We start from the raw sequence: 12894 nt of genomic DNA, 5'->3' as shown, positions 1-12894 counted from the left end.
GATTCCATAAGGTTAGATGAAGCTCTTATTACAACTTTTATATCCATAGGATCCTAAACGGGCCTCATGCAGTAAAACAGACAAGCACATAAAAACAAACAGAATATATCTGCTTATATATGCTCTCATTTAACTCTCATTAACAATTCTGATAGGCATTATTTCAAACTTAGAAGGGAAAACTGAAGCTCAAAAAGTCACAAGGTAGGACTTTCCCCTGTTTCTGATTACACACTGATCATACTAAGGTTGAAGATCACATATAAATATATAAGGAAGCCATAGTCTAGTCTTTAAACCACTTTTCTTTGCCTTCGCAAAATAATTGTTTTTTCCCCAATTCACTTATAAATTAATTTCTATTTGCTTTTTTCCATTAAACAAACCACCTATCATATGAAAATTTATTTAAATGTTTCAGAAAAATCACTTCTTAACCTGTAAACTATTTCTCAGCAAACCAAAACTGCTGATTCTCAAGGATGAAACGCTGTTGTAATCCAACTAGAGAATACAGAACGATGCCACATTTAAATAAACCAAGAAAATCTGACTGTGTTAACAGCTCTAGGAATTAGCCAAATCTAGAGACTTTAAAGAATTGTAAGTATCCCAGTAATGAAGAAAATGCCAACCTGTTTCCATAATAAACTGAAGATGCACAGGGGATTTTTTAGGCCGTAACTTTTATGCTGGACAAATTTTTTTTTTAATGGCAGAAGTGTACATTAGAGAAATATGCCCAACGCTATAAGCATGTACTGTTCATAATTAAAGTTGACTCAACTGCATAAAATATTAAGTTTTCAAATGCAATTCTGTACACAGTGTGTGCTCACTAAATGAATGAACCATAACAATAGCAAGTCATCTGTTAAAAAAAGGATAACAAAACAAGAAACTGTCATGAAATCGTAGCTCTTAAACTATAATATTATTTAGACCAACTATTTTGAATTAACAAATGATTATGAACAAACTGATCTGAAATGTCTAAAAAGTTATTTTCTACAGTGGAGGAGAAAATTATAAATGGTCCACCGAACAAGTTCATACTAACTTCACAAATTTTATAATGAGGAGAAAAAGGAATTAACTATTTTACCAAGTCCAAAGAGCTAAAATGATGATTATTTTCCTCACCCTAATGAAACTGTCTACTTTTCCCACAGAGAATGCCCTGCAAAGATACCATGCTATAGGTAATTACTGTTACTCGCTCTACAACAGCAATGTAGTTTAATGTGGCATGCTGGCACTTCAAAAAAGTGCTAATCCATGTTGTTTACAGATTCTATTAGGAAGTGGTATCAAGATCTAAATGGGGCTACAAACAATACAGCTGAAAAGAGGTCCTTAGAAGTTTATGTTTTTTCATGTAATTTTGTTGAGTCTAAAACTAATTGCTAGGAAAACTTGCATACACCAGGTGTAAGTCTTCAGCAATTTCACCCAGGCAATTTTTTACTACAATAACAATAAGCAAATACTAATATAAGATCCATTATGGGGCTTCCCTGGTGGCACAGTGGTTGAGAATCTGCCTGCCAATGCAGGGGACACGGGTTCGAACCCTGGTCTGGGAAGATCCCACATGCCGCGGAGCAACTAGGCCCGTGAGCCACAATTACTGAGCCTGCACGTCTGGAGCTTGTGCTCCGCAACAAGAGAGGCCGCGATAGTGAGAGGCCCGTGCACCGTGATGAAGAGTGGCCCCCACTTGCCGCAACTAGAGAAAGCCCTTGCACAGAAACGAAGACCCAACACAGCCATAAATAAATAAATAAATAAATAAAAATTAAAAAAAAAAAAAAGATCCATTATGTGTAAGACAATAATAATGATGCCATTAACAAATTAACTTCCTGGGCTTTTAAAATGGTAGTAGCTCTTAGGTATGACGGATAGTTTAAGACTGAAGTTAAATCCTTAATTCTAAGAATAAATTTGAACTCTGGAATGAAAATCAAAGTCAAAGGGGGGTCATTCTAATTGCTGTTTTCCTGGATATCCATCAATGCCTTGGTTTGTTTCCAGTATTCCTCTCAAGAAATTAATCCTACTTGTCTGGCCATTATACTCAACGACTGTTTATTCTGAAAGAGGAATATTACTTTGTCCTGAGTCGGCCCTCTTCACTTTTGGACAACTTCCTAGGACCTACATTCTATGCTGTTTTCATAGCATCCTCATTTCTCACTTGGCCTGCCAGGTTCTCGGACTCAAAAGCACATTCACTGGACTTGAGGACACAGGGAGGGGGAAGGGTAAGCTAAGATGAAGTGAGAGAGTAGCATGGACATATATACATTACCAAATGTAAAATAAACAGCTAGTGGGAAGCAGCCGCATAGCACAGGGAGATCAGCTCGGTGCTCTGTGTCCACCTAGAGGGGTGGGATAAGGAGTGTGGGAGGGAGACGCACAAGGGAGGAGATATGCGGATATATGTATATGTACAGCTGATTCATTTTGTTATACAGCAGAAACTAACACATCATTGTAAAGCAATTGTACTCCAATAAAGATGTTAAAAAAAAGCACATTCACATATTACTCTAAACAGTAAGAATGTAGAGCTAATGTTCTTATTCATTTAGGTTGCATGTAAATGAGGGAGAGAGAGGGCTGAGAGGTAGGAAGGAAGAAAGAAGACAGAACACTGCAGTGTAAGAGAGCAGTAAAAAAGATGGAAGAGGAAAAAAAGATTGCTTGAGGAAGTGTCAGAGGCCACCAAGTTGAAGAGACAAAGAGAGCAATGGAGTGTCTAGTGGCCATAAAAGGGCAACGGTCCACCTCCTAACAAACCAAATCTGGTCAATACCAAATATGGAAATGTTTTCATTCAAATACAAAGCTTTTCTTCTGTGGGATATGAGCACAGATCACAAACGTCTTTCCCTATAAAAAAATCTCACACTTGGATATCTACCACTGTGAGAAAAATATGTTGAATTATTGTGTAAACTATTCCCAAGTTTTACTCCCCCAAAGTTCAGGACTTTCTAACAAAGAAAACACTCCAGCCCTTTCATAGTTATTCTAGAGTTTCTTCAGTCTCCACGTCTGTAAAATAGGAAAGTTAATTGTAACAACTTGGAGAGCTGTGTGAAGATCGAGTTAATACCTGTAAAACACTTGAAAAGGGGCATTTTGTAAGTGCAATACCCACTAAATGTTAGCTATTATGCACTCAGATTTTCTCAGCCTTTAGACTTACAAACCCCAACTCACAAAAGAGCTAACTGACGACAAAAATGTACAATTAAGATTAAGACTAGGGACTTCCCTGGTGGCACAGTGGTTAAGAGTCCACCTGCCAATGCAGGGGACACGGGTTCGATCCCTGGTCCAGAAAGATCCCACATGCCACGGAGCAACTAAGACCGTGCACCACAACTACGGAGCCTGTGCTCTAGAGCCCACGAGCCACAACTACTGAAGCCCACGCGCCTAGAGCCTGTGCTCCGCAACAAAAGAAGCCCCCGTCACCACAGCTAGAGAAAGCCCGTGGAGGAAAGACCCAACGCAGCCAAAAATATATAAATAAAATTTTTAAAAATAAAATAATAAATAAATAAAAATTTTAAAAAAGTAAGACTACCTCCTTATATAGCCACTCATTCTATTTGTAAATTAAGAGGTTAGTTAATAAAAGAATGGCATGTTCTGCCATGACAGGACAGATGCATGTCTTAAAAATCTAGGGACTTCCCTGGTGGCACAGTGGTTAAGAATCCACCTGCCAATGCAGGGGACACGGGTTCGAACCCTGGTCCGGGAAGATCCCACATGCTGTGGAGCAACTAAGCCCGTGCACCACAACTACTGAGCCTGCGCTCTAGAGCCCATGAGCCACAACTGCTGGGCCCGCGTGCCACAACTACTGAGCCCACGCACCTAGAGCCTATGCTCTGCAACAAGAGAAGCCACCGCAATGAGAAGCCCACGCACCACAACGAAGAGTAGCCCCCACTCGCCGCAACTGGAGAAATATTTACTGAGTACCTGCTATGACTAGTCACTGTCCTGGGGCTGGGGATACAGGAGTCAACAAAATAAAAATCTGTATAATGTAGAGGGGTGGGGGTTGGGGAGGGGTAGGATTGGAAACTGGCTCCCTGCAGAGGAAGCTACAGCTTTTATTTCAAAAGTGAATGCTTTCAGTGGATTCTACCTGTTCCAAGTCACACCTGTTTTATATATTTATGTTACCTGCCTCTGCCCTATCCCTGCCCCTAGGCTAGAATTTCTCACAGAGTACTTTTTCCACAGGAATTTCAACAATAAAGGAATTCTAATAAAGTTAAATTTCATGCACACAATTAATCTAGCTGCTATCACCAGCACTTGTATGTACATTATTAATCACCTTCACCCACCCATTGCTGTGATAAAACACAAAAGCACTCAATCAAAGTAAATGCTTTGAAAGTGTTTTCTGTCCTATCTCCCCACCCCAGGAAGCCCCAGGATTCCTTATAACAAATAATTAAGGGGCAGGGGGAAGGAGGCAGTTGCCCTTCCTGACCACTGTCTGCTAAACTAGCACATTTTCAGTCATTATCTTTCAAGATTGTATGTTGATCTGATAATTGTTAAAGCAACACCCAAAAACTTGTGGAGGTCTGTTAAAGCTGCATGATTTTAATTGCCGTTCCCTCTTCATCAGCTATCAGAGCCTCACAGAGCTCACTCATTCTGAGGTGTAGGAACCTGGCTACAGAAGATAAGGTCTCCATAATGAAAGCTGTACTTCTCATTGAAGGGACAAGTTTGGCATTTCAAAGAAAGAATGCATGCACATTTTCCTGCTCAACTACCTACACTCCTCATAAGTCCCTAACAATTCAATAGTACAAGATCAACTGACTTCACTGTATTTTTCAAAAGAAAGAGATTCCCTGATTTTCATGACAATTACTGACACAGCATATACCACTTTTCAATTAGGTTCATACTGGAGATGGGTTCTAAAGTACTCTTTTAATAGATATCCCAGATCCCATAAAAATGCAAAACAGTATTATTTTTGAAAGTAATGAAATACAAATTAGTTTGAGAAAGTGCCTAATTCTAACAATACTACCATATACGTAAAAGATTTTTTAAACTTTGTTATCTTCAGAATCTAAAACATCTTTTAAAATACTCTCAAATAATCTAATCTTCATTCTTAGAGGGTGTTTTTGACTTGTTTTCAGTAACCAAAAGTATACTGGAGCCATATCTAATAGCTGACCCAGTAATTTATAACATGCTCTTTCTTCTAATCCTAGACGTGCAGTTGGGGTGCTGCCTCTGGTCAGTACTCTCAGTTCTTGGTCAACTAAACTACAAGGTAGTTTAGTTTCTTCCTAAACTACACTTCAGGAACTTCCCTGGTGGTCCAGTGGCTAAGACTCCGTGCTCCCAGTGCAGGGGGCCCAGGTTCAATCCCTGGTCAGGGAACTAGATCCCATGTGCCGCAACTAAAGATCCCGCATGCTGCAACTAACAAAAGATCCCACTCGCAACAACTAAGATCCCGCCTGCCACAACTAAGACCCGGCACAGACAAATAAATCAATAAATATTTTTTAAAATAAAAAAATAAACTACGCTTTAGGAGGAAAAATCTTTGAAAGAAAAAGATGACAAGCTGCTCTTGTGCGTTATGATAACCAAAGTAAAAGGAACACAGTTGTGCACAAACAAATGCCACAAGATGACAACATGAAACCTTGCACTCAACAGGATAAGCAGCATGAGGCAGAAAGTGATGACGCTGGAAGTAAATATAACTGAAATAATAATGAAAAGCTAAGCAGTGCTACTGATAAGAGGAGAAAAGGTTGGACAGTCTGGGAGAAGACCAGGTTGGGGTGGGGGTGGGGGGGCACTTGGGGAAACAGTAATAGAAAAAAGGGATTCAACTCTCCCATTCTCTGAATCCACAGGCTCTTGTTCCCTGCCCGCATCACTAGCAACAGTATGTCTTTACGCACTGACGCAAAGACAAGCCACCATCATGAAGGCAGTTAACCCACGGGGCGGGAGGGAGGTGGGATTTCTTTACTTACCTTCTGTAATTCCAAAAGATAATTTCTAGGTTTAATACATCATACCCAATTCAGAGCAGGAACTATATATGTTTTTGACTCAATTTCCAAGAACTTGCAGAGAAACATGAATTGTACTTATTATCTTTTGGCCTCTTATTTTGGCAAAGATTTTATCCATTGTTCAACTCCCAAGTGTAGAAAACTAATGTACAAATTCCATTGTTGTGAAACAATTTACCAGAAATCTTCATTCTCGTATTGTTTTCTAGGAAGGAGGAAACTGTATTTCAAACACAATCTTAAAACATGAATATGCTGATACTGTCCTACTCTGAAGCTTTATTTTTTTTAAAATATTCACCAGAAACTCTGTGATCATCTTCAATATATCTGTAAAGCAAATCTCTGCTGTTATAAGGACACTGGAATAGGCAGAGGCACTAATCCAAGAAAAATAAAATTTTAAATATTATCAAAATCCTCACAAAAACAGAAGTTCTAACATTCGACTACCTTAAATATTTGTGACATATCTAATTTAAGGTTAATTTTTTTTTGCAACATTAAACTTTTATATTTACCTTCTGAAGTAAAGAAGCACCTGGTATATGAAAAAGTCCTAAGATATAAGGAATGGGAAAATGAAGTGGGTGGATTTTAGTATGTATCATCAGTTTTTTTGTACTTTTTTAATTGCATGGGTCATTTTCATCAATGCAAAGAAAGTAAATTCCTTCACAACTAGGAAATATTATAAATTTCTTACCTATGAGCCTTTAAATATTTACGAGGGCAAGCAAGAAAACACACACACACACATACACCCCCCCCCCAAATAACACAACAAAAAACAAAAACAAGGTTTCATAGCTAACTGTTTCCTACTGTCAGAGAGAAAACTACTGAGCTAACAATCCTGTTTTAGGTATCTGAAGTCTTCTCTGGCTGAGGTCAGTTTGGCAATATAGACTTATAAGGCTGAGTGCCATACAGTTTCCCAGTTGATCATTACCAGAACTTAGGTCTGCAATACAGTACACATACATACCCTCAAAACAAGAGTTTTACAGAACTATATCATATGATCCATTCATGACATTTCCTATTCTGTTCTTTTCTGCTTCATATAATTCGCAGGGTGGGGGGGAGTAGGGGAGGGCAGAAACTTATTAAACTGACTCCAGAATGGGCTACCACTGGCAGTTTGAAAACCACTGATCTATAAGTTGATTAACACATTAACAGAATGCATGCCAAGGGGCAGTTTACTAGATTACTCTACTTGATAAAATATCCTTAGTTAATGCCACTCAACAGCTGCTGCTATTATGTTCCCCTTTTCTCCCTGCTCCTTAGATATTCTCCTGAAATAAACTTCACTTCAAATGCAAAGCATGGTCGGGAGATCCTTGAAGATGATATAGAGAGTATGTCATACCATTAGAAGCCACAGACTGGAACTTACCCTGGTCACTTTTTCTCAGCAAGGAAAAACAATATAAACCTAATACCACATCTCAGGGACATCTGTGACTATGGGAGGCATACACTTAGTGGAACCAAAACGATCCAAGCAACATACACATAAATGTGCATGTATCTTGTTTATTTCAGCTTTTTTTTAAAAAATGAAAGAAGTTTTTTTAAAAAATGCTCTTTTCTACATTCACTGCACTGATTTTATTTTCTATTACAATACATGTCTTAATGCTGATCGTAACCCCCACTATATCAAGTTCTTAACCAACTAAATCGTGTTCTTGACCCACTAATGAATGGGTTGAAACCTGCAATTTGAAAAACACAGCTTTAGAGGACACACAAATCGACCTAGCAGGATAAGAGGACCAGAGATAAATTACCAGTCTCTAGTGGCCACCTTCTTTCACTGATGAGAAAAAGCTCAAAGAATTGAAAACGTTAGAGTGATTGTTTATTTAACTCTAGGAAGATCATAGAAGAAAGTATAAGATTCAGGAAAAGAAATAATGTAATAGCATCTCACCCCACAAAAAAGAGGTTCCTGATCTGGCATTTAATAATCATCATCGGGCTTCCCTGGTGGCGCGGTGCTTGGGAATCCACCTGCCAATGCAAGGGACATGGGTTCGAGCCCTGGTCCGGGAAGATCCCACATGCTGCGGAGCAACTAAGCCTGTGCGCCACAACTACTGAGCCTGTGCTCTAGAGCCCGCGAGCCACAACTACTGAAGCCCACACGCCTAGAGCCCGTGCTCTGCAATGAGAAGCCACCACAATGAGAAGCCCACACACCACAACGAAGTGTCGCTCGCCGCAACTAGAGAAAGCCCGCGGGCAGCAACAAAGACCGAACGCAGCCAAAAATAAATAAAATAAAATAAATTTAAAATAAAAAATAAAAAATAAATCATCATCATCACTGTTAATCTAACACTGGCTTCTTGCATGCTCAATCCTACACTAAATGTGTATGGAATTTATTTATATATTTGTGTGTATATATATACACATACATATACACACACACATATATAATGCAATATATAATTATATAATTATGGTATTATATTTTTAATACACAAGTTTATTTTTTTTCCAGATCATTCTTTCAACCTGTCAAAACAAAAAAAGTAGTGCCAGATTTGAAACACAGATCAGCTGGCCACAGAATCTAAGCTCTTAACCACTAAGTTATAAACTCTTCCAAAGAGACAGGAGTTCCCAAATCTGGCTGTGCATCAAGAATCCTTTGTGGCATTAAAACAAAACAAACAGATGCCCAAGTACTACCCTAAAAAGAGATTTTTTTTTCAAGTTGAAGTGGCAAATATTATGGAGAAATATATTTTGTAAACAATGTATCAAATACCATCTCCAAGCAAAGAAAAGATCTTTTTGGAGAGTAGACACTGTTGTATTGGACATAAAATACCTGGTTGAACTTGGTTAATAGGCAGCTGACTTCACCTTGAAACTTGATTCACTGTCATTATAGACCAGAATTTAATAAAAAGCAGTTTTGTCTTAGGTTTAATAACTAAATTCCATTAATAATTTAACTGCTGACACATCAAAAGGATCTTAACATAAGGTAGACTAAATGATAAAAATTACAGGCCGCACCAACGTATTTCTATTACATTTATATATCCATGACTTAAACATCTATCTTCCCAACATATTTTCCTTCATTACCTAAAAGATAAAGAATTTTGAACCCGATGTAACATTATGAACTCAACATTCTAGTGGTTGATTCACTTCCACTACCCCAAGAAAACATTCAGTAGCAAGCAAACAGTACAAAATTAGGAGGTTTCCAAGGTTTCCAATAATTAAGAAATGGTTTTGACTACATCACTCAAATAAAATGTTATGAACATAAAAACCTTAAAGATTTTTGATGGTTAAGTGGGTAATATGAAGCCTAGAATTACCACTACTAGCAACCACAAGTAACAGTGGGACTACATACCACAAACACATGAAAGATTAACTGTATACATATGGTGGTGAAGAGACAACAATCACAGTGTTAGTAAAGAATCACTCATTTTCCTCTCAGTAAAAATTCTTTGTAAAAGACAAAAACAAGCACAAACTATAAATGGTCCAAGTAAAAATTATTTCGTTTGGTCAAATTAATACTCCAACTGAAGAACTGTATCCAATTATTTCCTGTTCAGGCTACCACGAAATGACAGCACTACAGAGAAACTAGTCTATGATGTAAACCAGAAAGATAATTACAGACTAACATATGAATAATCCCTAAACTATTTCGTGAAAGAAACTATAGCCCATTACTATTAAAATCTAGCAAAAATATCTACCCTAGTGCCTCCTATAACCATATCTCAAAAAGGGGGGGAAAAAAAATCACTCAACAAGCTTGTGATACATGTTTTTTTTACAACACAAATTACTTTTGCCATAAATCCATAACCACATCTGCAATCTAAATATTAAAATATCTTAAAATATGCAATAATTAAATATAGAACCATGAGTGTTCACTCTACGCATGACCTTGGGGCCACTGGAAGATTTCTAAAGCATACCTTTTAATCCACGCCATGGTACTTCAAGAACATGTTAAGGTAAGCCACAGGCTGGAACACTTCGATGCACCTCAAAACACCTCAGCCAGTGTATCTGTATCATTCTGCTTTCCTTTTGAGATCATAATGGTTCCGAAGAACTATAATGCTTCCATTTGAATGATAGTTTCATAATTTCAATGACTTAAAAACAAAAACAAAAAATAAGGACTTAAGTGTTGGTATGTTAAGCCACTAGTGAGTGCACTGTGTTAACTGCTGCCACGGCTAAGAAAAACAAAGCAGCTACTGCTACTACCACATAACACTGTCATTTTTAATATGACCCTCATGTGAATGAGGAGGAGTACATGCTTAGTGGTCAGAGTGACAGCCCTTGCTTTATAGAGATCTATCCAAAGCCCACAAATCTCTTTACCCCAACTGATCCTTCAGTTTTCTTCTCAAGGAATGAAAACAACCTAAAAGACAGGTCTGAATACTTGGTAGGTGCCAGGTTCACCTCTGACCAACTATTCTATTCTGTGTTGAATGAGAGCTGGAAACCACCCACACACCTGCATAAAAGGGAACTCATTAATAGACACAACAGGGATTCCTTCAAACAATGCCCCTTCTGGTGTTAATATTACTGAATCATTTTAATTCCATGGAAGTCATTAAACTGTAAAAAGTTACAGTTTCTAAAGCTTACTTCTATGAAGAGCATGCAGATAAATGAACAGATCCATGGCTAACTATCAGGTTTTAGTGCTTCTCTGTGATTGCCTTGACAGGTTACCTGATTCCTCCTTCCTCCTCACCCCACTCCACCTTTCTTACATAACAACATTAAAAACACTTCATTATTTAAATGATACAGTAAGAAGTCTATGTATCACATTTTAAGTCTAAGAATTCACTCTACTTCTGCTTCAAGTTTGGCACTCTATAGTTACAAGAAAGAATACTCAACCTACACAAAGGAAGAAAAACGGATAAATTATCAGTAATACACATACATTTATGTCATAAAGCAGTTAACATTACTTTAGGATGACTTGATAGGAAACTTTTAATAAAAGCAAGCAATAAAAGGGGCTTCCAAGGAAAGAAAGTAGCTGGGAGAGGTTTGTTATACTTTGGGTTTGTGGGACAGCTCGTGCAAAGGTTAATAGACAAGGAATGGAAGACAACAAAGTTTCCCAGCTAGAGCTAAAAAGTACGTGCTAAAGAGAAAGAGAAATTATTCCCTGTTTGAAAGGGTAGATTCAACTGATGAAAACTTTTTAGGTCCACTATCAGAAAAATTACATATTCCTGAGATTTAGATTTATTGCAGGTTGTAGGGAATACAGATTACAAAATGTAGGTCACTCTTCAGAAAGCTGGTAATGGTGCCATAATCGAATACAAGAAAGAATTCTACCAGGGTAGGTGGGAAAATACTAAGGAAGAACAGAAACAAGGGCCCTGGTCCAATGAAATCACTGTAGCCACAACCATCTTTAAAACTGATCATTTTACTGCTTTAGTGCAACCCCCGACCCTTCCCCCTCCAGCTTAAAACCTTTCAAAGGCTCTATATATGCTACAACCTCCTGGAAGGAAACCCACATTGTTTCCTACACTCTGTTTCTCCAAATAAACTCTGGACTATCAGGTTAACGTTCCTGAAGTACAGTTCCTCCCTTGCACATAAAGAATGATGTTAATCACTGGGAAACAAGGCAAGATATAAATACATTAGATAATAAAGGAAAGAATAAAAGCCTAGGTCTGTAACACTTACTCATTCATCTCATTTAATTTTTCATAACGCCATTTTACAGAGGAGAAAACTGACACTCTGTGGTCAAGTGACTGACCAAAGAAAACACACAATATGAGAAAAGAACTAGGACTTCAATCTAGACCCTCTAGCTGGAATTTCAACACTTGTTCTATGCAACATTTTTGTAAAATATTGCTGGAGGAAGGAGGTGGTACTGGGGCTAACATTTGTTAACAATATGCCAAGAATCATGCTAGGGACTTAATGGTATTTTATTTTATCCTGATTTACCACTCGTAAGACTGACTAGTTGCCTCCTTTTACAGGTGACGAGATTGAGGCTCACGGACATTTAAGCATTAATCTGTTCAACATAATGCATCTGAGACTGAAAGAGGTTGGTCAGATATTCCCTCTCACACGTCCAACTCTAAAATTCACACTCACGTTGCTATGCCAATCTATCTCCCAGAAGCAATCAGAAGAAATCAAGTCCAAACTTAAGTTTTATTTTTCAACCTGGCTGATCTAGCAATAATCTAATTTTATAAATGCTGCTTACTCAAAATGTAGTCAGTATATACAAACAGATTTTTTTTAGCTATGGTTTAACACGACACTATATATATGCACATTCACTAAAGCCACTAAGAAGGTTTAGAATCATATTTAATAACTCAAATCAGAAAGCTCATTTGATTCCTACAAATGAGATCCAGTTTTTTCATGAAGTTATGCACTTGAAGATCTTTTAAAGTTGACTTGTAAATCATGGTAGTTATCAATATAAATTTTAGTTGACAAAACAAAAATAAGCATAAAAGTTATTTTCCTTAAGAGGGTGCACTACCATGTTTCCCCATGGACTGCTACCAGTCTTAGCCTCATAGGAAGCAAACCATTTACTAGGTGAGGGAGGTGAGGCCATTCAGTCAGATTATCAGTAATTAAAAAAAACAGAGAGAGAGAGAGAGAGAGAGAGAGAGAGTAGATGGTCAGCTCTCTACAATGCTTCAAACCATGATTAAACTAAGAGTAACAAAAAGCACTGGAA

The 12894-nt window shown here is 37.8% G+C and overlaps 1 protein-coding gene across 3 annotated transcripts in view; it reads right to left on the bottom strand.

The window, feature by feature from the left end:
- The window catches only part of LOC133092637 (recombining binding protein suppressor of hairless), a 118922-nt gene that overhangs the window by 66558 nt on the left and 39470 nt on the right, over nucleotides 1-12894 (bottom strand). Inside the window, exon 1 of one of the 3 annotated variants that reach the window (XM_061192145.1) lies at nucleotides 10088-10260. The exons of the other annotated variants lie outside the window; for them this stretch is intronic. Within the exon in view, the coding sequence (XP_061048128.1) occupies nucleotides 10088-10104 (17 nt within the window). The 5' untranslated portion in view covers nucleotides 10105-10260. Of the gene's footprint in view, nucleotides 1-10087; nucleotides 10261-12894 lie in introns of those variants that run through there. 3 annotated transcript variants of the gene reach the window in all.

This window comes from Eubalaena glacialis, chromosome 5, assembly GCF_028564815.1.
Source record: "Eubalaena glacialis isolate mEubGla1 chromosome 5, mEubGla1.1.hap2.+ XY, whole genome shotgun sequence".
Taxonomy (NCBI): Eukaryota; Metazoa; Chordata; class Mammalia; order Artiodactyla; family Balaenidae; genus Eubalaena; species Eubalaena glacialis.
The sequence above is the reverse complement of the archived record's forward strand: the minus strand, read 5'-3'. Positions and strand labels throughout refer to the sequence as shown.